This window comes from Tiliqua scincoides, chromosome 4 (assembly GCF_035046505.1).
Source record: "Tiliqua scincoides isolate rTilSci1 chromosome 4, rTilSci1.hap2, whole genome shotgun sequence".
NCBI lineage: Eukaryota > Metazoa > Chordata > Lepidosauria > Squamata > Scincidae > Tiliqua > Tiliqua scincoides.
In genome coordinates this window covers 102,152,020-102,175,456 of record NC_089824.1, presented here as the reverse complement: position 1 = coordinate 102,175,456, position 23,437 = coordinate 102,152,020, and the positions used below count along the sequence as shown (strand labels likewise).

The 23,437-nt window shown below is 42.3% G+C and overlaps 1 protein-coding gene across 1 annotated transcript in view; it reads left to right on the top strand.

The window, feature by feature from the left end:
* Window positions 1-23,437, top strand: part of CFAP61 (cilia and flagella associated protein 61) — a 124,659-nt gene that overhangs the window by 86,570 nt on the left and 14,652 nt on the right. Inside the window, exons 21-26 of the mRNA XM_066624479.1 lie at window positions 1,751-1,919; window positions 5,745-5,919; window positions 12,287-12,579; window positions 14,943-15,270; window positions 17,567-17,658; window positions 18,863-19,068. Of these exons, the coding sequence (XP_066480576.1) occupies window positions 1,751-1,919; window positions 5,745-5,919; window positions 12,287-12,579; window positions 14,943-15,270; window positions 17,567-17,658; window positions 18,863-19,068 (1,263 nt within the window). The remainder of the gene's footprint in view (window positions 1-1,750; window positions 1,920-5,744; window positions 5,920-12,286; window positions 12,580-14,942; window positions 15,271-17,566; window positions 17,659-18,862; window positions 19,069-23,437) is intronic.

The window sequence follows — 23,437 nt, the reverse complement described above, 5'->3', positions numbered from 1 at the left end:
GCCTTCAGCTAATAGGCACTGGAAGAGACACAACACTGGGTTGAACAAGAACACTTCTTGTTTCTTTACAAAGCAAAGCATACTTTCATAAGAGCATAAGAAGGTCAAAAATTTCATTTTAAAAAGTTCCGTGCTTGTATAAGTTTAGATTTCATTTTCAGCTAGGTTGGTTTATACAAAGCGGAACAGAATTATAGCTGTGGCAGCTTTCTGAACAGAGGAACACAGTTCCAGAATTACATTTTTTTAAATTTAAATTTTTTTAAAAAGCCATTCAAAGTGGCTTTTTATCCTTCCTGTTTGGGAATACCTTATAAAAAAGTTGTTAGTATGAGTTGCTGGACTTCTTCAGATTTCAGCCTTTCCCTATTTTACCTAGATCAGCTATTTTCAACCTTTTTTATTCCACGGCTCACTGATAATGATCTAAGATGGTCAAGGCACAACCATCAGTCTTTTGCCCATTGACAAGGCACACTGCACTGCAGCCAGCAGGGGTGGGGAGGAGCATGGATCAGGTCCAGGAAGGGGTGGGTTCAGCAGCAAAGGTGCCCACCAAATCCTGAACCCCTTCCCTGGCCTGATCCTCCTTCACAGGTCAACACGTACTTGTGCCAGCAATATCACTGGTGCAGGTTTGAGTTGACTCACCAGACCAACATGGGCTTTCCCCAGGACAAAGGAAAAAATGTGTCCTTACCCCTAGGAGGCCTCCCAAGGCCAAAACTCCCCAGTGAGATTCAGCAGGACACCATGTTGGTGCTGCAGCATTTCCACATGGGGAATTGTGGTGGATTGGGTTATGACAGACAGTTGGAGATGCAGGAATGAATGGAGAGAGAAATTCTGGGATAGATTGGGTATCATCCATGTATAGATGGTACTGAAAGCCATGGGACTTGATAAATTAACTGCTACTTGGAGGTGCAGAGGGGATTACAGTATCACTACACAAACTTAGTAGAGAAGCAGTGTGATAGGATGTAGGTAAAGGCTTGAATTGGCAGGATAAAGGTGTGATTTCCAATGGGGAGGGCCACAGTGGTGACATCTGGGGCAGGGTAGCCAGAGTTCAGTGAAAATTAGAAGCTAGAGGGACCAGGAAATGAAAAAACCATTAGCTGTGGCAGCTTTCTGAACAAGGGAACACAATTCCAGAGGGAAAAGGCAGAAGGAGCATGGTAGGAAGCAAATTGATGTCCAGCAGAACATATATCCCTGATAAGTGTGGCAGGAGAGCACATTCTTACTTCTCCCACACTGTTTAGGGGGAAGATAAGGAGAGAGTATTGCCTGAACTAGGACATAGTAAACAGATAATACTGGTCTTACAGGCATGTTGTAATAAACATTTTATGTTATGTAATACACCATTAAAATATTTTTAGAATCCATAAAACACTCATGTATATTTGCAACTAGTTTCTTCTGCCTATATCGCACTTTATAACATGAATATCAATCATATTCATAGCAAATACATTTGCTTTGTAAAGTGTGAATCTGTCCTCAGATGTATTTTAATCTCTTGTTTTAGAATTTTTTTTTGCAATGTACTCTAGTAAAAAGAATTGTTTTATTTGAGCAAAATATTGTTTACTTCTTGGTCTTCTGTACCAAATAATTTCTCCTGTGAACTTCAACGTAAGATATAAGGATTTGATCCATTATGGGACTTTAACTAGCTCACCAGGTGTCTAATTAATGCCTGTGGCCAGCTGCTAAAATGTCACTTGTGCTTCCTTCACAGCCACTGTTTTAGTGATGACGATTTTGCACTGATGTCACTTGGTTCATGGATTAATGTTGTGGTTGGAAAAATGACCGGCATAGACCGATCTGCAAAGCATGTAATAGTTTCCAAGGACAGAAAAGTGCCATATGATCATCTTGTTCTCTGCACTGGCCAACAGTATCAGGTGAGACTGAATGCTAAATACATGAAAAATAGTGCATCTCATATCTGGAGCACAAGGGGAGAGTTATCTGAAGTGAATTCTTTGCCACAGTGCAAGACATACCATCCTTTCATTAATGTACTAAATGTTAATACAGAATTTTGCTTGAAAAGCAAATAGAAGATCAGTTTCCAAAACTGAAACTGTACTCCCATGTATACTTACTTGGGCATAAGCACTAAACCCAGAGAGACTTATTTCTAAGAAACATGCATAGAGAGAGGCTCTAAGTCATTGAATATCTGCTGGTGGAAATCATGAAGAGCACAATAATTTTGAATGTCCTATGCAAGCCATGTTGAAATAAAATGGGAGCTGTACAAGCACAACAGCAGTGTTTTTGTGCAACTCACTTTCATTTCAGTAGAGCTTAGTTCAAAATTTTCCTACTGGACTTTACTCCAGTAGCTCAATCCTATCTGGTCTCTGTGCCATAAAGCACATTGCAGCAGCACACCACTTAGTAGCACCTGTGGGAAGGCCAGATCCTTCCCACTGGCTTCAGCGTAAGGAATGGCACCTGCTGGAGCAGATAAGGGCTGAGCTGTGCGGGGGGTGGGGGGATGGAGCAAAGCAGAGAAGCGGTGTAATGGGTTAAGGGGAGGATGGCAATGGGGCTGAGGACAGGCGGATCAGACCCAGGAAGGAGGCATGGTTGGTGACACCAGCACACACCATATCCTACTTCCTTGTCTGATCTGGCAACATTGATCAACATGGACTTGCACTAGTCATGTAGCTGGTGCAGGTCCTAGTTGACCCATTATGCAGGCTGGGGCTTACCTCGAAATATTTTTTCACCTACCAAACTTCTCCATGGAATGCAGCGTAGCCCGTGCCAACACTGCTCCATCAGCTTGGGGAATTTTAGGTAGGATTGGGATGCAAGTCAACAAAATTGTTGTACCTTCCAACGTCCGATAACCACAGCAGCTGGAAGCTTGTATAGCTAATTGTGCTGTCAAGTTGATAGAAACAGTTCCATTTGTGGAACTGAGCACAAGAGCTATATAAATGCTAAGAATGTCGAGGTGTTTTACCTATATCCAGTGTGTTTTGCAAGTAATAGATAGTGGCTAATAAACTGAAACTCAATCCTGACAACACAGTAGGTAGTAAAATTAATTGTGGAGTTGGTATTCAGTGTGTTTTGGATGGGGTTGGACTCTCCCAGAAAGATTAGAGTTTGGAGTTGCTAGTATTGTTATCTTTCAAGCTAACTGGGCCTTTCTATGCTCACAGTGGCCACAGTGCTCACAGTGACAGAATCATGACTGCCCAGTGAAGAGAGGGAGAAAAAGCCAGCTTTCAAGCTGGAACTAGGCTCCTTTCCTCTCATAGCAACCATAAAACTACCAATTGCTTGTGAAGAGTGGGAAGAGAAGAAGTTGGTGAAGCATAGCCATCCTTTTCTTTTCTGTTGTAATAATTTCCAATTTTTATTTTATGTAAGCTATTCTGAGAGTCCTGTTGGCTTAGGAGCAGGGCACAAGTGCTATAAATAAATTCTGTTAGATCCAGCCTTGCAACTGGATGCCCAAATGGTTTCTGTGGCTCAGGGTGCATTTTATCAACATGGGTTGGTTCTCCAGTTTTGAGGAAACTTGATCTTGCCTGATCTCTATCCATTTTTTGTCAATGTCTACATTAGATTACTTCATCATGTTATGTTCAACTGCCTATGAAGATATTTTAAAACTTCGATTAGTACAAAATATAGCTGATGGCAGATTTGTTGGCAACCTTCAGTCTCAGAAGACTATGGTATCGTGATGTGAATGGAGGTTCTGGAACAGTGTCTAGTGTGGCTGAAAAGGCCAATTCAGGAGTGACAATCTCTTCCACACTGGAAGCAAGTGTAGTCTGTCCCTGGTCTGTCTCCCTGGTTATGGGCCTTCCTTCTTTGCCTCAGTCTGTTGGGCAAGTCTCTTCAAACTGGGAGAGGCCATACGGCACAGCCTACCTCCAAGCGGGCTGCTCAGAAGCCAAGGTTTCCCATCTGTTGAGGTCCATTCCTAAGGCCTTCAGATCCCTCTTGCAGATATCCTTGTAACACGGCTGTGGTCTACCTTTAGTGTGCTTTCCCTGCACAAGTTCTCCATAGAGGAGATCCTTTGGAATCCGACCATCACCCATTCTCACAACATTACCAAGCCAACGCAGGCGTCTCTGTTTCAACAGAGTATACATGCAGATTATCAATGGAGGTTTGTAGACTTCACTTGCTTTCATTGGTGTTTACAAATGTGTATTCACTACCAATTTGTTTCCAGGGTGAAGCTTTTCCATCAACCTTTAAAATGTTAAACTGCCAGGGTCCAGACTACATAATAAATGTGCATGCTTCTTCAGTTATGTAATTTTTTTTAACAAAAGAGTGTTGGAGAAGTGCCTCAAATGGGGCAAAACAGTGGCATGCACATAGGTGGCCTTAACACTTTACAAATATTTATTTTTAAAACTCTCCACATCGTACATTTAGGTGCATGTCCAATTTGGAACTAAATTAGGGTGCAATCCAGGGGCATCCCTTGCACCAGCCCAAGAGGGTTGCAAACGTGCTGTCAGGCACATTTGCAACTCCTCAGGAGTTGGCAAGGCTGGCGATCAGAAGCACGCCGCCCTGCAGAGGCTGACACAAGCTTCTGTGCTGACGGAGGCATCAAGCCTTGCATCAGCCCAGCTGGGCTGAAGCGGGACTCTGGAGTGAGTAGGAGGAGGTGTGAGGGAGGCGTTCCAGGGTGGGAGGAAGGTGGGCAGTGGGCGGCCCCAGGGGCAGGCGGCTGGGGAGCAGGAGGTGGGGTTGGGACCCAGCAGTTATGCCGGATCCCAACCCCTGTCCCTGGGGAGTTTAGAGCGGCTTCAAGCTACTCCGCTCTACTCGAACTTGTGCCACCTCAGGAGGTGGTGAGAGTACCCAAGTGGCGAACTTGTGCCACCCTCATAGGGGCGAGGGTGCCTTTACCCACAGGTAAGGCGAAAAGTTACCTCTGGCTGAACCACTTTGGGCCCCTATCCTGCGCTGGATACAGCGCAAGCCTCTTGACTTGCCTTTTCCAGAGCAGGGTAGGATTGCGCCTTTAGGTTTATAGCAAGGGTGGGGGCAAAGTATTAAAATTCCCCTACTCCCATCACAGTTTCGTCTCATTGTGGGCACTCCCTGAGATTTTTTTTTTTAAGAAGAAGCACATACAGAAGCACACACGTTCTCTGTATCATGTAGTTTGGCCCTTAGCTGTCTTTTCTCAAAGTATTTTATCTACACATTTAGGACACAATCCTAACCAACTTTCCAGCACTGACATAACTGTGCCAATGTGGCGTGCAATACATCCTGCAGTGGGGAGGCAGTCAAGGGGGCCTCCTCAAGGTAAGGGTTTGTTTGTTACCTTACCTTAGGGCTGCATTACAGCTAAGTCAGTGCTGGAAAGTTGGTTAGGATTGCATCCTTAGACACCGAACCCCTTTTCCATGTTCCGCACTTCCAAAGGTGAGGTCAGTGGCCACAGCAGACATGGCTTTTTTCCATAGTGGCATTCAAGCACCCATCTCTCTGTCTACCCAAGCCTTTGATAATTGTTAATTCGTCTTTATTCTTCCTCCTCCTGCTAAAGATTTGTTGCTTTTATAGTGTTTACTATATGTTTCATTGTAAGGCATTATTTTAATAATTTTGTGGAGCTGCCTTGGAAATCTGTTTTTGATAGAAAGGTTGGCTATAATTGATTTAATTGCACTATTAGCATGGCAAATTATATTAATCAATGGCACTGTCCATTATTGTAGGCCCCGTGTCCAAGTGGTGCTAATATCAAAGAGTTATTGACTAACAGAGAGGTCTTGAAAACTGGTAAACAAATATATACGGGAGTAGTGCCTTGCAACCTTTTTACACTTTGTGATGATGAAGATGCCTTAATGGCAATGAAGTGGCTAAAAGAAAAAGTGACTTGTTCATCAGGTAAGGTTTTTACTAACCATTGTGCTAGTCTGTCGGTGGGGGGTGGCGGTGGTATTGATGTATTTTTTGGCACAGTGCATCTCCATTTCCTGCATATAATTAGAGCCTAATTAAATCTCACAAAATGTTTCATCTGCTATTATTTGTTTTACAAATTAATTTGCAACTTCTTGTCAACTCTCTCCCTCCCTCCCTCCCTCTCTCTCAGAATAAGGGCCAGCAATGTGAATTATCTGCAATTATCTTATGACATGAAGCAAAAGCCCATTGACCATGGTCTGGCTTTAATAACTAATTAACAAATTAGACCATTTCATTTACACAGGTGTTTTGTAACTATTTACAAAATTTTTGAGCTAAAAAAAACACTGGAAAGTTCTGAACTGCAGCAGATTATAAAGAAAAGGAAAAACAAAACAAAACACCAACACCTCCTCTTTAGTCCTGAGATAGTTGCATACAGAAGGCATCATGTCATGCAGAATATGTCAGTGTGAATACGCATTCATTGCCTATTATGATGCATATAGCAATTTAGGAGGACAACATGCCTATTTTGCTCAGCTTTCAACATTTGAGCTGTTTCTGCCTACAATTCTGCCAAGCCACATGACACTTCTTCATTATCTACTGAATACACAGTGAATACCATGTGGGTTTCTACATGAAAAAGACAGAGTCATGGAACTGTTCATGTTTTCTGTACTCTCTGTGCATGGTATGGGATTCAATTATGTCCCTGCTGCTTGTAGCTGAGCAGCAGAAATAACATTCTGTGATTTGGAAGCTCTTTGCCTTAATTCTTGTTGTAGGAGGACTCTTTATAAAACCGTAGAGTCTTCTTGCACCAGAAACCCTAACCAATTATTTCCGCATGGGCTTTCATAGACTACAGTCCACTTTCATATGATGTATCTTATGTAAAATAAATAAGCTAGTCTTTAAGGTTCTAAAAGACTCTGTTGTTTTTGCTGCAACAAGTTACACAGTTACCCCTTTGGAATTTGTATCTAGAGATGTGGGAAATATACTCTGTACCTGCTCTCAGGGGCACTTTAATCTGTTTTTTACTTCATATGTTCCACTGTGAAGTCCAAACACTGGAACAGATGCCAAGACTGAGCCACTGGCACCCCCCCAGCAGTGCGCTACTCTGTGCTCTGCCAGAAGGTGCTTTATGGCTGCTTTTCAACAGCCAGCGCTGGCGGAATGCGCATTTGCAAGCACTCCAAACCCACAGGATTAGACTGAAAGTTGGGATTATTAAGCAAGCCCCATAATTAAAAACACAAAGGGCACAATCCAGAAAAGTATTTGGGACGGCGCAAGTCCCTTGCGGGAGCTCAGGAATGTCACCTTTAGGCCTCTTCATGAGTCGGCTAGGCCTGCGAAGGCTGGCATAAACCTCTGCACTGATGGAGGCACCAGGTTTTGCATCAGCTGAGCTTGGCCAATGCAAGACTCTGGGGTGGGCGGGGAGGAGGCCGGCGTTCCAGAGCGGGAAGAGGGCAGGTGGTGGGCGGCCCCAGGGGCGGGCAAGGAGCAGGTATGCTTGATCCCAGCCCCCGTTCGCAGGGAGTTCTCCCTGCCCCCCCATCCCTGGAATGTCTCCTCCCCATCTCCCCCCACATCCCCACTTACCTCTCTGCTGCTCTTAGGTCCACACGACCGCCAAGCAGTGGAGCTCTGGCAGCCACCTGGCACTAGCCTAGTGCTGGCCAGTGCTGGGCTAGCACTGGCGCTCGCCTAGTGGTAGGGCCCGCAAACATGCCTTATGCCATGTTTGCAACATTGCACGCCAGCAGTAAGCCGGTGTGCACTATTCAGGATTGGGCAGTTAGACAGGTGTGCTGCTTCTTAAAGTAGTTCGTTTTTAAATGAAAGCCAGAATACCCAATAAGCCAATATTCATCAAGTTAATTACACTTTCGTTCCATAAATCTCATCATGGAGCTCAATCAGGGCTGATTTTTGGTTTAGGGAAATGTTCTAATCAGCCCTTACAAGTATGGCTCAAGTCAGTTCCAAACTGGCACCTTGATGATGCAAGTAAAACTTCCAAACCAAAGCATGATGCTATTGCTATTTCTAACATTTTACCTAGACTTGCTCCTGAAATTTCACCCAAAGTAATGTTCGATACAAATTTGGAGGTTCTTCCTCAAGAGGAATTTTGAAAAAAAGCCAAAAGAATTTTAATAAATCCTAATAAAGCTATTACTAGATTGTGGCAATATGATTAGTGAAATTTCTCTGAGGGGTTCCACTTATCCTTTCTAAACCCTGTTGGGAGAGGGTGCTTTTTCTGCTTTAAATTAGATATTATTGTCAATGCACACTGGGGCCTATTTCATTTATTCTGTCACTGTCAATTGGCCCTAGAGTGAATAACAGGCAACACAAGATCTAAAGGTCTGTGACCCAGGACTCTTTGCCCCTGTTCCTGCTACTCCCCCCCCCCACTACTCCTGAGGGTTGGGAAACATTCCAGAATGATGTGCAGTGCAACATGGTAGGCTTCAGTAAGGATGAATGACACCCCACCCAAGTTTCCACTCACTTCTATTGCACTTTGAAGCAAAACCATTATGTTCGTGATCCAGAAAGTCTTTCTGCTTCCAGAGTTGGAAGTCTGATATACCATTTGTGCTAGACTTCCATGGAAGAATTGGGCACGATGACATTCTATAGTCTGTTACAACTCAGATACAAATGTTGATTTATAAGTTACCATTCACTTTCAGTGAAGCTAAGTATGTGGTTGTCAGGAGCAAACCTGCTTTAATAGCCCCAAATGGATCACTTATTTTTCTGTTTATCCAAATGCAGCTTACAGCCTTCTTTAAAAGCATGCTTGTAGGAATGCTATAGCTTTGAAATTGCAGTACATAAATCATGAAGCACAGCTACTGCAGCTCCATCTAATATGCTTTCTTTTTAATATGATTTTGGCAAGCTTAAGAATTCAGGTCATACTAAGGTCATGAAAAGTTTTCTATTTCCAATTGTTGGAAATGAATGAGGATTCTCAGCAGTGGGACATGAACATCTAATATTAAATGATAAATTCATTTTAGTGGATTTTATGTATGGTTGCTGTTACTTCTTGGTATAATATTATGTTTCTTACAGATGCATCTTCAAGTAGTTAAAGCTTATTAGCGAATTACTAGACATTTGTTAGATTGATGTAGTTTATTCTATAATGACTTTTCAGAGGGATACATTGCAGTGCTTGTAGTCAACTGAAAGCATGATTTCTTGTGGTCACAAGGAGAACACTATTTCCCTTAATCTAATGTTCTTGCCATTAAGCATCAGATAAAAGTAAATTTGAATTTGCCTTGAAAAACAAAGAACTTGTGCAAAAGGCATTCATTATAAATTTTCAAAGTACAACTACTAATACCTATGAATTGGTTATTAACAAGTTTACACCTATAAGATTCAAGGCCAACCCACTGATGAGGTAGCTACTTCAGGCAACGGATTTGCAGAAGCAGCACTTACTGCCTCCACAGTTGTCCTGTCCCACTCACCTAGTAGCTGTCACTTCTCCTCTTTCCTGGCCTCATCCTCCGTCCTCTTCCTACCACTCTCTTTAGAGAGGCAGAGCAGCAGGAATAGGATGACCAGGGAGGGAAAGAGGAGCAGTGAGAAGGAGGTTCATGGTAGGGGAGGGGAAATATTTCAGGGAAGAGCTGCTAAAAGGGTTGGATGGGTTGGGGAGGGAGCTGCAGGACTAGGATCTGCTCTGCAAATCAAACCTTGCAGGATGAAAGATTTTGTATGTTCTTTATTGTGGTATCTCAGTTCTGTACTGTGGGGATACACATGAAATTTTTGTTTTCCTTTCTAAGATTTGGAGTTTGTCTTTCTCCTTTCTCCTATTGGTTATCAGGCATAGCCATATTGGGTGGTGTGCATTTGTGATGATAAAGTTTCCCTTCACGTCTCTTTATTTCCCCACATATGTCTCTCTTAAGCCATTTCTGCCCAACGTTGCATATACGCAACAGGGACCAAATGTGTACACCTGTAGGCCTGGCAAAAATGGGTTAAGGAAAGCATCAGCAAAAGGTTGAGTAGGAAATAGGCTTCCCTCAGACACTTTGAAATCAGTGTCATCGAAGAAAGGCCACATGACCAGACAGAGCTGGCCCAAGATCTTCTGACAACTGAGACAGCATGCCAAATGCTACTCCTCCTTACCTGATGATGTGCCAGCCTCTGTTTCTCCCACACTCCAGTGTTCTAGCTCAGCACCCCCTTCACATTTTCTTCTCTTTTCTGCCCCCTCTTCCTTTTCCAGTTCAGAGAGTGGAAGGAAAAGGAAGCGTGGAGGCAAGTAGGTGGGAAGAGATGGGCATTCCGTACCAATCTCCTGCCTGAGGTCACCACTTCAGTTGACCTCATGGATGGGCTGGCCCTGTGACCAGGCAGGCAGCTCATTTTGTGTATTTCATTCCTTTTTTTGGTTCCCCAAAGAACAATAGGTTCTAGCCAACCCATCAGTTGAAGTTTGCATGCACCAGCCAACTGGGCACCAAGTCTGTCTGACCAGGTCAGAGTGCAAGTAGGGATACCAAGGTGGTTGTAAACTATCCAATTGTCAGACCAATGACATAATCAAACCACATTTTCTAAAGGTCAAGCCCAAGTATATTTGCATATGTCTTGACCTGGTATCTTCAAAGAACATATCTACATGCATGATCAAGTTCTCTGCCCCCAGACAACAGGGTGAGAGCTGTTATGAACCCCTCAATAAGTACAGTTGGTTATATGCCTAATAAAGGTTTGTTGTATGTTGAAGTACAGTTGGAGTACAGTCAAATTTAGACATGTTAGATGATTGGCTTTGTATGTTTTTGCCTATGTGTATTTTTGCTAAGGTCCACACTTGGGCACTGAGAATACCTAAACCATTTTCCAAGCCTGCTAGTTTTATTCTTTTCTTCTTTTATTATCTGTGTCCCCTTGTATCTTTTTTAATAAACTCTTTTTACACTTTAGCACTTTACCTGCCAGTGGCTGGTTGAAGTTGGTCAGTGCCTTGTCTCCCCTTGACTGGGAAGAAGACTTTCTCAGTTGTGGCACCCATATGTGGAATGCCTTCTCTAGGGAACCTCTCCTGGTGCCAATTATCTTTTGTTGCCTAGACCTTCCACTAGCTGGTTTCAATGGATGGCTTTATTGTCTTTGCCAGATTTTGTTACAGTCTGCATTTGTTACTTCTGCAGTTTTACACTGAATTCTCTTTTATCATTTCTATCTTTGTTAAATGTCTGTGAGGTTTTGACTGGTTTTAGAAACTTGTATAACAAATTAAGAAATAAAACAAATTATGCTTTTTGTTTCAGAACTATGTTTTATCCCTACACAAACTTATAAAGATTCAATTGATTAATTAACTAAATGTATGCAGTAATGACTATGCTTTCCTTAATCTGCTAGCAGTCCTGATTTGTGCATAAGATAGGCATGGTCCACAGTTAGGAACTTTAAAAACTCTTCTATTTCTGTGGGCAAAAAATGCTTAACTCATCTGTGAAAATTGGTGGGATTTTAATAGGTCTAAAATAGTTCCATTTTCCCATTTTCATTGTTCCCATTTTCAACCTATAATAAATAATTCCCGTAATAAATAGTTCCCATTTTCAACCCTATAATAAATATGTCTGGTTGATTCACTATGTACATTTTTCTTAAGTCTACGCATAAAACAGAAGCATGTGGAAAACCTGAATTCTCACTGCAGTGAGCTGTCATGTATGTAGATGTTTGTTTGGTAGACTTTGAACTTCTTTGGGCTTTTCTACATAGAGTCCCCTATGGATTCTGTTATATATGTGGGGAAGGACAGAAGAAATGTACTGTAAGAGGACAGACCTGTAAGGTACACACATTCTTTCCTGCTTGTGGAATAATGAGAGAGAATCCCCGTGAGTGAGTTATGATGCCTATGCTACCAACCTGCCTACCCCCCCCCCTCCATTTTCCTCCATCTCTTCTGCAGGTTCTTTTATTTTGGTTTGAAAGTGCTCTAACCAAACAAAAGATACAGAGCTGGTGGGGGGGGGAGCATGATAAAAGAGATTTTTGTAGAGGTTCTTAATCCAAAAGGTTTCAAAATCTGGGAGCATAATCATTGTCCTATTTCTCTGTTAAGTGCTTGCTACTTTGTGGGATGTATTCTGTAGATTCTTCACGAAATTATCTTAGCTACTGTTGCTAGGTAACATTGTTTGCTTCATAGCATCAGAGCAACAAGAGGGTCACAGATCAGTTCAGTATTATTATCATCTGAGTTACACTAATAAGGTTTTTATTATATGTCTTAAATTATTTTTTTTCCTCTCCTCAGGGAATGTTATTGTCTATGGGAATACAATTGACATTTACACCACCATAGAGGCCCTCTTAGCATTAGGAATTACAGGCTGCAATATCCTCCTTGTGCATCCTCCACTGCACTCCAATATTACTTGTCTTAATAACAATGCAATAGAACACGCTGTCCAGAAAGCATTGTCCAGGGCTGGCGTGACTGTATACCGTGATAGTCTGCTGGCTCAATGGAATGATGGCAACCACCCGGACCCAATAGAGTATGCATCTTTCACTACTAATACAAAACCATTTAGACTGCAGTGTTCGGTAAGTATTTGTGTTTGCTATATTGCGTCAGTCCATAATATGCTAGACAAAGGACAATTATAAGGCTGGAAGGGGCATGGAACACAATCCAATGAGACATTCTCCTGCGCAGGACTCATTGAAATGAACTAGAGAGCAAGGGCTCTTTTTGCTGGATGGTGCCTGTGATTGTCAGCTGAACCTTCTCCAATGCATTTGGATTATCAGGATTTCAAACAAACCAGAAGTTTGTTTAATGTTTGAAATACAAAGAAAATATTTAATTTATATTTAAAATTTTAGTATATATAAAGATCACTGAGAATTGAATTCATCTCAGAATTCATATTCAATATATTGTTGAATTGTTATGAGGTTAGTTTGCAGTTTGGGTAGAAGGGAAGTATCTGTCAACGTAGACCTACTTATTCTGCATTTGTGTGTTTGCTTCCCTAAACAGCTGCTGCTTCAGCACCAGTTTTTTTTTTAAATTTGAAAGGCTTCTAAGCAATATTAGCCAATCATGTAGTCGGCATGATGACATCACATTTTCATGCAAACAGTTAGATTTCACAATGTGGCAATGTCACTGAGAGCATATGAAACCTTCCCATTGATGCTACTCTGAAGGGGAGGCAGAAGAAATGTTCCATGCTTCTGTTTGCAGTTTCATTGCCAACCAGATCGCATAACAATTCTTCTGTCCCAACCCATCTCTATCCTGCAAGACTATTTGGGGTAGCCTGTGGACAGAGAGATTCAGAAATGTAATACAAATTAATTATATCTGCACTTGTTAAACATTTGTACTGTATATGGATATTATCCATCCACATTGTGTGACTTTCAGTGACATCCACAGTCGACAAGAAGGCTCTAGGAGAGGCATTAGCAGGGAATCAAAGTTGAGAAGAAGCATTGGGGAGTCCTTGAGTTGGTATAGATGAAAGGGATGTAGTAGTGATGTTTCAGTTGATGAGGTAAATGGCAGATGAGAAGATGGATGAATTTATGGTGGATAAAATCAGTCAAATCTTTTGTTCTTTCCAAGATCCATTTCAGCTGCATGCTGTTCAGTTTCATGTTGATTAAAAAAATGGTTGTGCTGCTTCTTCATTCTTTATTTATAGCTCTTGGAACTAAATAAATATGGGTCTGGTCTAGCCAAAGAGAAGCAGGCATAAATGTTATTGATATCCATGGGAGAGCTGAAGCAGGTGCTTAACATTTCTGCCCAACAGGGATAAAATGTATACACCTGTGATCTGGGCAGAAATGGGTTAATTCTCCCACACTGGAATCAATGAAATGTTTACCAGCTGAATCACATTCTTTGTTATTGTCACAAACTATATGTAATGTCCTATTAATTTCTATTTATCACACTTGTATCTCACTTTTCTTCCATTGTAAAGCTAAGCAATTTACATGTAATTCCCAAATGGTCACTGACCAGATCTGGACTTGGTAAGCTCTAGCAAGGTGGCTGTATCATGTGCCCTTAGCTATGCACTGGATTAATTTTATTTGGATTGGGGCCACTGAGCACAACTAACTCAGTCCATTCTAACCTGCAGATGCAGCAGTGTGACCTCTTTGGTACCACAGTTTTCTAGCAACTTTTATTACTATTTTTCTAAATAAATGTTAGCTTTCCAGTTGTCTGTTAATTGCTTTCATGGCTACAGGAAAACATACACAAATATTCTAGAGAATGTTTGCTTATTAACCAGTCATTGATGTAACCTCATGGCTAATACGAGCTGCAAAGTGGGACTTTTTCAGTTCTCATCTCATCCCTGCCATGAATTCTCACTGAATGAGCTTAGGCAAGCCTCGCAAGCTCAATTCCTCAGTTACAACCTGGGGATAGGAAGACTTATCTTTACAGGGTTGTTGAACTTGTTACAAGTTGATCCTGTCCTTACTTGTGTAATACATGTGAAGTGCATTGCCCATTCAAAAAGTGCTGTATAAATATTGTATGAAGTATTACTGAAATTTAGATTTGACAAACCAGGGAAAAATGCAGTTCTTACATTTAATAAACCTTAGCTTCAAGATGTCAGTGTTGATTTCCAGTGATTTTCAACCCTTTTCAACATCTTACAGTGCACTGACAAGGTGCTAAAATTGTCAAGGCACACCATTCAGTTTTTTGAGATAAGGCGGGGGGGCTCACATTTCCCAATGGCGCTATTAATAAATGACCCTCCCCCATACTCCCACAGAACACCTACAGACCATTTGCAGCACACCAACATGCCGCAGCACACTTGTTGAAAATTGCTGCACTAGATTCAAGATTGGTGTGCAAAATAAAGCACGTCACAATTGAACTAACTAGACTTGTGTTATAGGATGACTGACTTACTTATTTTTAGGCATTTTTTAACTTTACCAACAAAGGAGTGGATTATGACACCTTCAAGGCCGTTAATGATGCATGTCTTGTATACGATGGGAAACTTGTGATCGATACCAACTTCCACACTAATGATGTGTGCATCAGAGCTGCGGGTCCCTTAACCAAGTTCTCCAACATATACTATGCCAATGAATGGACACACAGCAATTTCAGCTCAAAGGAGATTGGCTTCCAGCTTGCTGCAACCATGCTGAATCTGTTTGACCCAACCCTGGAGCCAATTTTTGAACTCCCAGAAGATATGGATAGACTCATCCCTATATACAAGGGATGCAAAGCTCAAGGTGGGCCCAAAACATCATTTCTTCATCCTCTTCACTTTCTTCACTATAGCTTGTTATAGCGCAAAATGTCATGAAGTGAGGGAAATGTAATCATATTTATGAGTGTAATTGCTTTTAAAAAGACAGTATTCCTAGATTTTAAAGTCAAAAGGAATCTCTTGTGTTTTACCTTTTTTAATAATGGACATCTGGCATAGATGTCAAATGCAAATTCTAAATACAGTGTCTTTGGGCCAAATTGCACATCATTGTCTCAGTCGCATATTTTGGCCTGAGGTTTTTCTTTAAAAAAAATAGCATGTGGGGGTAATGGGTTGCAACTACAGTAGAATATGGGTAGATTTATTACATTCCTTCAAGTACAGTTGTGATCCCTTCCCCCCCCCCATATGCTGTTTTATTTGAAATAAACTGTAGCAGTGTCAAAGGAATAAATTTCTTGCTACTCCCTGGAAAAGCATTGAACATTCCTTCTCCTGCTGTCATTCCTTCTCCTGCTTGTTTCACTCCTTCTCCTTCTTTTTTTAAAGCAACAATGCTCCAGTATCATAACATGCAGTTTAGCCCTCAGTTGCCTCACACACAGGAAATGAAATCACTTCCTATGCTAAATGATATGGTTCCCTTCTCGATACATACTTTCTGGTAGATTACCCTGGAATGTTTTGTTCATATATATCTATTATGAAAATCTGTTCTCATGATGATGATAATGACGAATATCTATATACCTATTTTCAACAACAATGTTCAAAAAGCAGTTTACAGAGAAAATCAAATAACTAAATGGCTCTCTGTCCTAAGAGGGCATGCAATCTAAAAAATGCAGAATAACACCAGCAAACAATCACTAGAAAAGACATTATGTTCAGGTGAAGTGGGAAAGTTACTTTCTCCCTGCTAAATATAAGAGGAGCATCAATTTTAAAAAAATTGCTGGGATATCCTGCAGTGGCCTTTGTCTTTTATTTGGAAATGCCATTCCCAAACACCCATGTGACTGGATGTGTATTGGTCCTTCTCTATGCCTGGGTTTCCCCCAGAGATAATAGCTCCTACAGTAATTGGCATGGGCCCACCAACTGGGCTACCAAACTTTGCTGCCTGGATAAAAGTATGGGATGGAGAGGAAAGGTGGTTTCCTCTCATCCAATCAGGTAACACTATGACATCATCAAACCTCACTTTCTTAAGTTCCAACACAGGGATGTGTTTTGCCAGGTCTGCCATTGGAAGCTAATGCTGGTTCATGGAAGGCACACCCATTCCAGGAAGTGCAGGAACTGGGATTCCTGAGACAATATAAGTAGCTAGCAACACAGAATGTATCTGTAGCTTCATACATTTGGGGAACTAGTTGTGTTTTGTTTGCTCTGGTCACTCCAAGCCAGTTGCAACTTCACAGGTCTTGTTGAAGATTATATGATTTGTTCCTAAGTAGCTACCCAGCTCACTCTGCTGGACATTATTAGTTACTGCACCCATTTTGGTTAAGCAATTTCTTTGTGTCCATCCAAGCAAGTGCAGGCATTTTCCATCAGGCTGCCTGTTGCACTTTTTTACCCACCCCCCCTTACCTTTTGTTTAATCTTTTTCTTTGGGGTTTTCAATAAACTGACCATACAGGTGGTGCCTCAGTACCCATGGGGGATCCATCCCCACGGATACCGAAATCCACAGATAAGACAAATCAGTGGATCTCCCCACCTGCTGTCCTCTGAATGAGACTGGCACCTGTTTGGAGGCCCATTTGAGGGCTGGGGAGGCAGTTGTGGCCTCCCTAATCCTTAGGAGGCCTTCTGAAGCCTCCAGAAGGCTGAAAATTGACACTGCCATTTATTTAGCTGGCGGAGAATCAAAGAGACCTGTGTCAGGCTTTGAAGCCGGCGAGATAAGATTTGGCAGTGGCTGAGGCTACCATCCCTGCCCCTCTCTTGGGCCTAAACCACCTCCCAGGTCTGCCCTCCTCCACCCAGTTTTGCCCCCTCCCTGACTTTCCCCTGCCCCAGCACACCTCCCTGCCACTTGGAAGTATACTCACTGCCACAGGCTCCTGCTGTTCATCCCGCCAGTGCAGAGGTCCAGAACTGACTGGCATCTCTACTGGCACTTCTCCCCTCCCAGCCACTGCAGTGTGCCTTACAGCATGTTTACAATGGTCATTGCCGGGGCAGTGCATGGGATGCTGGCATTGCCCTGGCATAGAATTGGGATGCCCATTGTCATATATACTGGTTGCACTTATGCATATGAATGTGAATACAGACTTGGATAATGCTTTTTTTGCTTTTGATAGGTGGTGTTGTACCTGGAAAATATAACTATCTTCACATTTTTAAACCTGGAATCCCCACCCGCTTGGATGTAACTGAATCACAACCCAATTATGTAAGTACTAAACATATACAAGTGATATAAAACAGGCCTATGTGATTTGGTATTACAAATATCTTGAGAGTACAAAGGCTTCCTGTTTTGCTAACAAGCTTATGCCCATATATTAAATGCTACATAGTTCAGGCAACTGAAAACCCAATCCTAAGAACCACTAGCACCATTGCAAACATGCATATTTGGGCTACTCAGGAGTAAAGAGCACAGATGGGAAGGCCTGCATTGTCCAGCTGGTGCTGAATCCAGACTTGTGGCTGTTGGTGCTGGTAGGTACAGCACAGGGGTGAGGGGAAGGCAGAACAGAGGTGGGGAGGGGGTGTAATGGCGTGGGGGGAAGGCGGAATGGGTGGATCAGACCCAGGAGGGGGCAGAGCTGATGGAGGAGGTCTCCACTATATACTAGCTCCCTTCCTGGGTCTGAAAGCCCTACAAGGGGCTTCTCAGACTTGTACCTGCAATTTCACTGGTGCAGATCTGAGTAGCCCCATTGAGCAGGCTGGGGTTCAACACAGGATAAGGGAACAAATGTTCCCTTACCCCAAGGATACATTCAGCCTGCTCAATTCCAGTGTAGGAGGATACAACATGGATACAATGTGGGCCATGTGGCTGCACTAGAGCTTGATAGGATTGGGCTGTGAGTTAGTCACCTTTCGGGGAGGTAATGAAGTGTACCCTTAATAGTACCTTGAGAATGATATAATTTTTCACATTGTTTTCAGACTCTGAGCATAGAAACAAGTGCTTGCCTCCTTTTTGCTAATCTCTTTCTATACGTTTAACAGCTGCATGCAAGACAGAAAAGCAACAGGTGCAGCTTTTCCTGAGAGAGTCAGTGAAGGAGGAAAGCTTCACCAGTTGAACTTCTGTGTGGTTTGCAGATGTCAGAGACATTGACTCTCTGCTGAGGAAAAGGTGGCAACCCTCCTCAAATTCCTTCAGTCTGATTGTGCCTTGGAGTAAGTCCTCTTTTAAAAAAAAATACAGACACTTAAAATTTGATTAAAACTAGCCTTGCCTGGTATAACAAGACCTCTCAGACTGTGTGTGTATAATCCACAAAAGAGAATAATAGTTCCTTAAATATCCAGTGGTCTTGATGGAAAACACCTCTAAAGAGCTACACTCTCTTTAATGATATACTATCTAGCTTTGTTTTTTCCTTTGCTGTCACAACAATTTTCTTAATTTATCGTAGGGGATGGCAATCACCACAGGAGATGCAGTAAAGGGAAATTACTTCAGAATACATGTCAACCAGTACAGCCTGATAGAAACCATTACTTGCTTTTCAAAGGAGCCCATTCCTGTCTCCAACTACATCTGTTTGTTTGGACAGCATGAACGACTTCTTAATAATCTTTGTTCTCGCTGGAGGGAGGGACTGATCACCAATCTCTATAGGTAGGATGAGTTATGTTTTGTGTATGAAATTCTTGGTCTTGATTCAGTTATTTATTATCCAGTGGTGCTGGAATGAGAAAGGTTTGTACTACACAAGGCCTTTTCTTTTTTTCTTCCATTTTATCACACTGCCCCATAGCTGAGAGCAAGCACACTGCACAGGAACACTATGACCAAACCTTTCCCCCTCCTGTGTTTGACTTGACTGATAGCAGTTGGCTCTCAGCTTTAGCAACCCTCTTTGCTTTGCTACTTTGCTCTTTGCTACTTAGCTCTTTGCTACTTAGTAACTCTTTGCTACTTAGAAAATGGCATCAAGCAGTGGTGCAGCTACAGCATCTGACACCCAGGGGCACATCCAGGGGCCAAAGAAGTGCTTTTCTAAGGCCACCTGAGGCTCATAGAGCCTGTATGCGGCCTCCCCATGCCTCAGAACACCTCCCAAGTGCGACTGGAAGGCGCTTACAGTCACATCCAGGCGGTCTCTTGATACCTCCTCCGGCAGTGGCGGATCTCCCCAGCCTTGTGCCCCAGGGCAAAGGTCCGTGATGGCACTCCCATGCGCAAATCCACCCCCCCACTTGTGCTCACAGAGCTTCACGTGAGGTCCAAAGGCATGTGAGCCTCCGCACTTGGAGCGTTTGCCCCATCGATTTAATGGGAGGTCCGCCACTGCCCTCAGGCTTGATACCTTGGGCCCTGTACCCCCTACCCCCTCCTTAGCTACAATGCTAAATCACCAGTGTGTAGCAACACTAAATCACCCACAGCCACCATATTAATACCTCCGGCAGGCCTGCCAGTGGAGTGCAGTCAGTGCTACAGCAGGCAAGAGGATCCAAACCTTCTGTGACTATAGCAAATAATCCTTTGGAGGAATATTGTCCATGTCCTGAATTGACAAGTAAAATTGTGGATCCTGAATTCTTGATATGGGTTCTACAGCTAGTGGAAAAGAAGTCTTAATTTCCTCTATAGTAGGTAAAGTTAGATAGCAGCTCTGCAGATGCTCAGGGGAAACCCTCCTAAAACACCAGATAAAGGTAAAAACAAACAAACATACAAAGGTACATAAAAAGAAACACAAAAATAGGGACAGGCCTCCCTTCTGCCACTTCAGAGAGACCTGGCAGCTGTCTGTTATGGAGGAGAGGGAATTTTCTGAGCAAGAGAGGGTACCTCAAGACCTGACCATGTGTGATTCTTCCCACTAGAATTTTAAAAGAAAAAACTTCTTCTAAAACTTTTCTAGGTTTTACAGCTGGGAATGATGCTTGGGAGGTAGAGGACTATGAAGCTATCCTGCTAAAAGGCTCCAAGAGTGCCTTTGGTTCCAGCCAGAGGGCTCCAAGAGCCACCCTCAAACCTATGGCCATCTGCCCTCTTAACAATTGCTGTTTAAAACTCCAACAATTTAAGCTGTTTAAAACTGTTTTCCTCACAGCTATCACCTTGGTCTATATCTGAGCCAGTGGCATAGCGGGCGGGGGGCGGTCCACCCCGGGTACCACCCTTGGGGGGTGTCACCACAAACGCCCGAACATTGCTAACATCGCAGAGGTTATGAGTAACCCCATGATGCTATATATTGTTGGATGAGGGATTTCCAGCGGAATGCAATGCAAAAAACGGAATTGAAATATCTCCTTTCCATCAAAAGATATGGCCAAAAAAACAGAAACAAAAAAATGGATGGAACCCTATGGAAAATGAAACTGAGCCTTATCTCATGTTTACTCGTGAGTAGGCAAACGTGTCATAGTTCGTCGGAAAGGGCAGGCTGAGAGGAATCCAATGACACCAGAATGATTCCTATCCAATGAAAGCAGCCTCCAAAAAACACTTGGAGGGAGGGAAGTTCTGCTTGAAGGGAGGGAACACTGCTTGGAGGAAGGGAAGTCCCTCCCCCCCAAGCAGACAAATGTATTGAGTCGTATGGAAAGCAAAAGAAAGCCACATGGTTGTATTTACTCGTGAGTAAGCAAATGTGCCTTGGCTCTTGGTCAAGTTAGGCAAAGGGGAATGCAAGGCTAGCTGCATGGTCCCCATCTGATGAAAGTGGAGCTCAACAAATGCTCCAGAAGGCAGCTCCCTGCCCCCAAAAGAATAAACCAGAGGCTTGAGCTGGTAAGGTGGGCACTGGGGAGGGCTGAAAATCTCACAGATTTTTTGTGGAGGGGGGTTGTTATTGCAGGCAGGCTACAGAGAAAATTCACTTGGTGAAACAGGGCTGGCTTCCCCTTATCTATCTGTTTTTCTTTAATTTAATTATTTATAATTATTTTATTTTGCTTGATGATGTCACTTACAGCCATGACATCACTTCCGGTGGGTCTTGGACAGATTGTCATTCTAAAAAGTGGGTCCCAGTGTTAAAAGTTTGAGAACCACTGCTTTAACTAAAAACAGACCAATGAGACATCGGGGGGGCGACACCCTAGTGACCAAAATACTGGAAATCGTAGCTTTTAGGAATAATACCATCATGTTATATACCATTTGATGCAAAATTTCATCCATTGCTTGTGGGGGAAATATTCACTGTATTTATTTTTCTGGCCATTATTATTATTCATACCATGTCATGACTATTACTATGTCTCAGTCTCACCTAAGGGGGTGAGGAACCATGTACACCACACTGAGCGGCTTAGAGGAAGGATGGTATAAAAACGTGAATTAATTATTTAATATAATTAATAATTAATTAATAATTATTAATAATTAATTAATTATGTCATATGGGGTGACAAAAATTTATGGGCCAAATGACCTAGCTACGCCTCTGATCTGAGCTCCATGTCCATTAGTTTAAGAACAATCTCAGTTTTGCATCTACAAATTGCAGAATACACTCTTCTGGCTTTCTGTCTTTAAGCCCTGCTACCAAGAAGTTAGAGTGGCACAACTTGCATGCCTGGAGAGCACTTACGTTCTACGTGGTTAAACTAAAGTTCATTAAAAAAGAGAGCCTCTTTGTTTTGTTCAAAAGCTCTTCCTTAGAATTGATGGAAGGAGTCATTCCAATTATTGTCAGGTGGTTCAAAGAATATAATAAAGATGACCTACCGGGCTTGGAGTTAGATCTGCCTAGAGGGAGCTGCCCATTCCTTTATGTTCAGTCCTATGTTTCTATTCAAAAGCAAGTCCCACTGAGTTCAGGGGGACATACTCCCAGGTAGATATGTATAGGATTGCCATCTAAGTGGAGCAGCCCCTTGGTGACCATAGGACGTCATTCAAAATGTGTGGAATGCTATCTGGACTGCCATTCTTTTACAAAACATTTTATATTTGATTTCCAACAGTTCTGCTCCTTCTAAACACTACCTTTGGGAGAAGGGTGTTACAGTGTGGGGGTTTTTTATCATTGCTATTAAAGCATGCACCCATGAGAGGTATTTTTCAATCTTCTATATACTAACAGTGAAACTGGAGAAAGGAAAATGTGGTCTGGTCTGTGAATTCGTATTCTCAGTGATAGCAAAAATGGGTCAGGCTTCCTAATTACTCGCCCTCATATGGGGAGGACAGGAGAATTCTTGTGTATTTGTTGTTCAAATTAAAAACCCTTATAAAAACTTTTACAACCCCATTTTGTGGGTTGTAAGCTAAAAAGTTTAAGAGTAACCTTCTGCCCAGTTGTCCTTATGTTCCTTCTCTCTCACAAAGTTCATTTATTTTGATAAGATTTTATTAGTAGTTGGTGAGTTATTATACCACTTTATGACTGCAGGGACTTTCCTTTTCACTTCTGGCTCCTTTTGGGTGGTAGGAAAAGCCACTCCCTTAGGATAGCATTACTTGACAACTTTGCAAGTAAGTGTAGGTGCTTTCCTAGAAGTGAAGACTGCGCTATCCTTTTACCACTGTGAACAGAAATTTTTAAATGAAGTTTCTCTTTTCATATGATTGAATAGTGCAGTGTATTTTTTAATATAGTTGCTGTCCTAGAATGCTTTGAGAAACAGAATATTTTGAATGTATAATTGTTGGTTGGAGTTAGCAATGGTTTCAAGCCCTTCAAGATGCTGTTGGCAGTTTCGTGTATACACTGGGTCCTGGATTTACAGAGGTCCAAGTTCCGGACGACCACATTGGCACTTTCACACAATTTGTTCTGCCTCATGCGGCAACTCTTCCAAAATGGCCACTGATGCCATGCTCCACAACATTTTGCGACAGCGGAAGTACCTTCTGCTGTTGCAGAGGGCTCTGCATGTCGGCCCAATCCTCCATAGGATTGGACCATGAATTTACAAGTATTACAGTTCAATTTGAAATGCAGTTTTTGGTCATTACTGTGTTTTTTGAAAGTTCCTCACTCTAAGCAAAAGAGTGTCTTCTATTCTTTAATCCTTTTGTAACT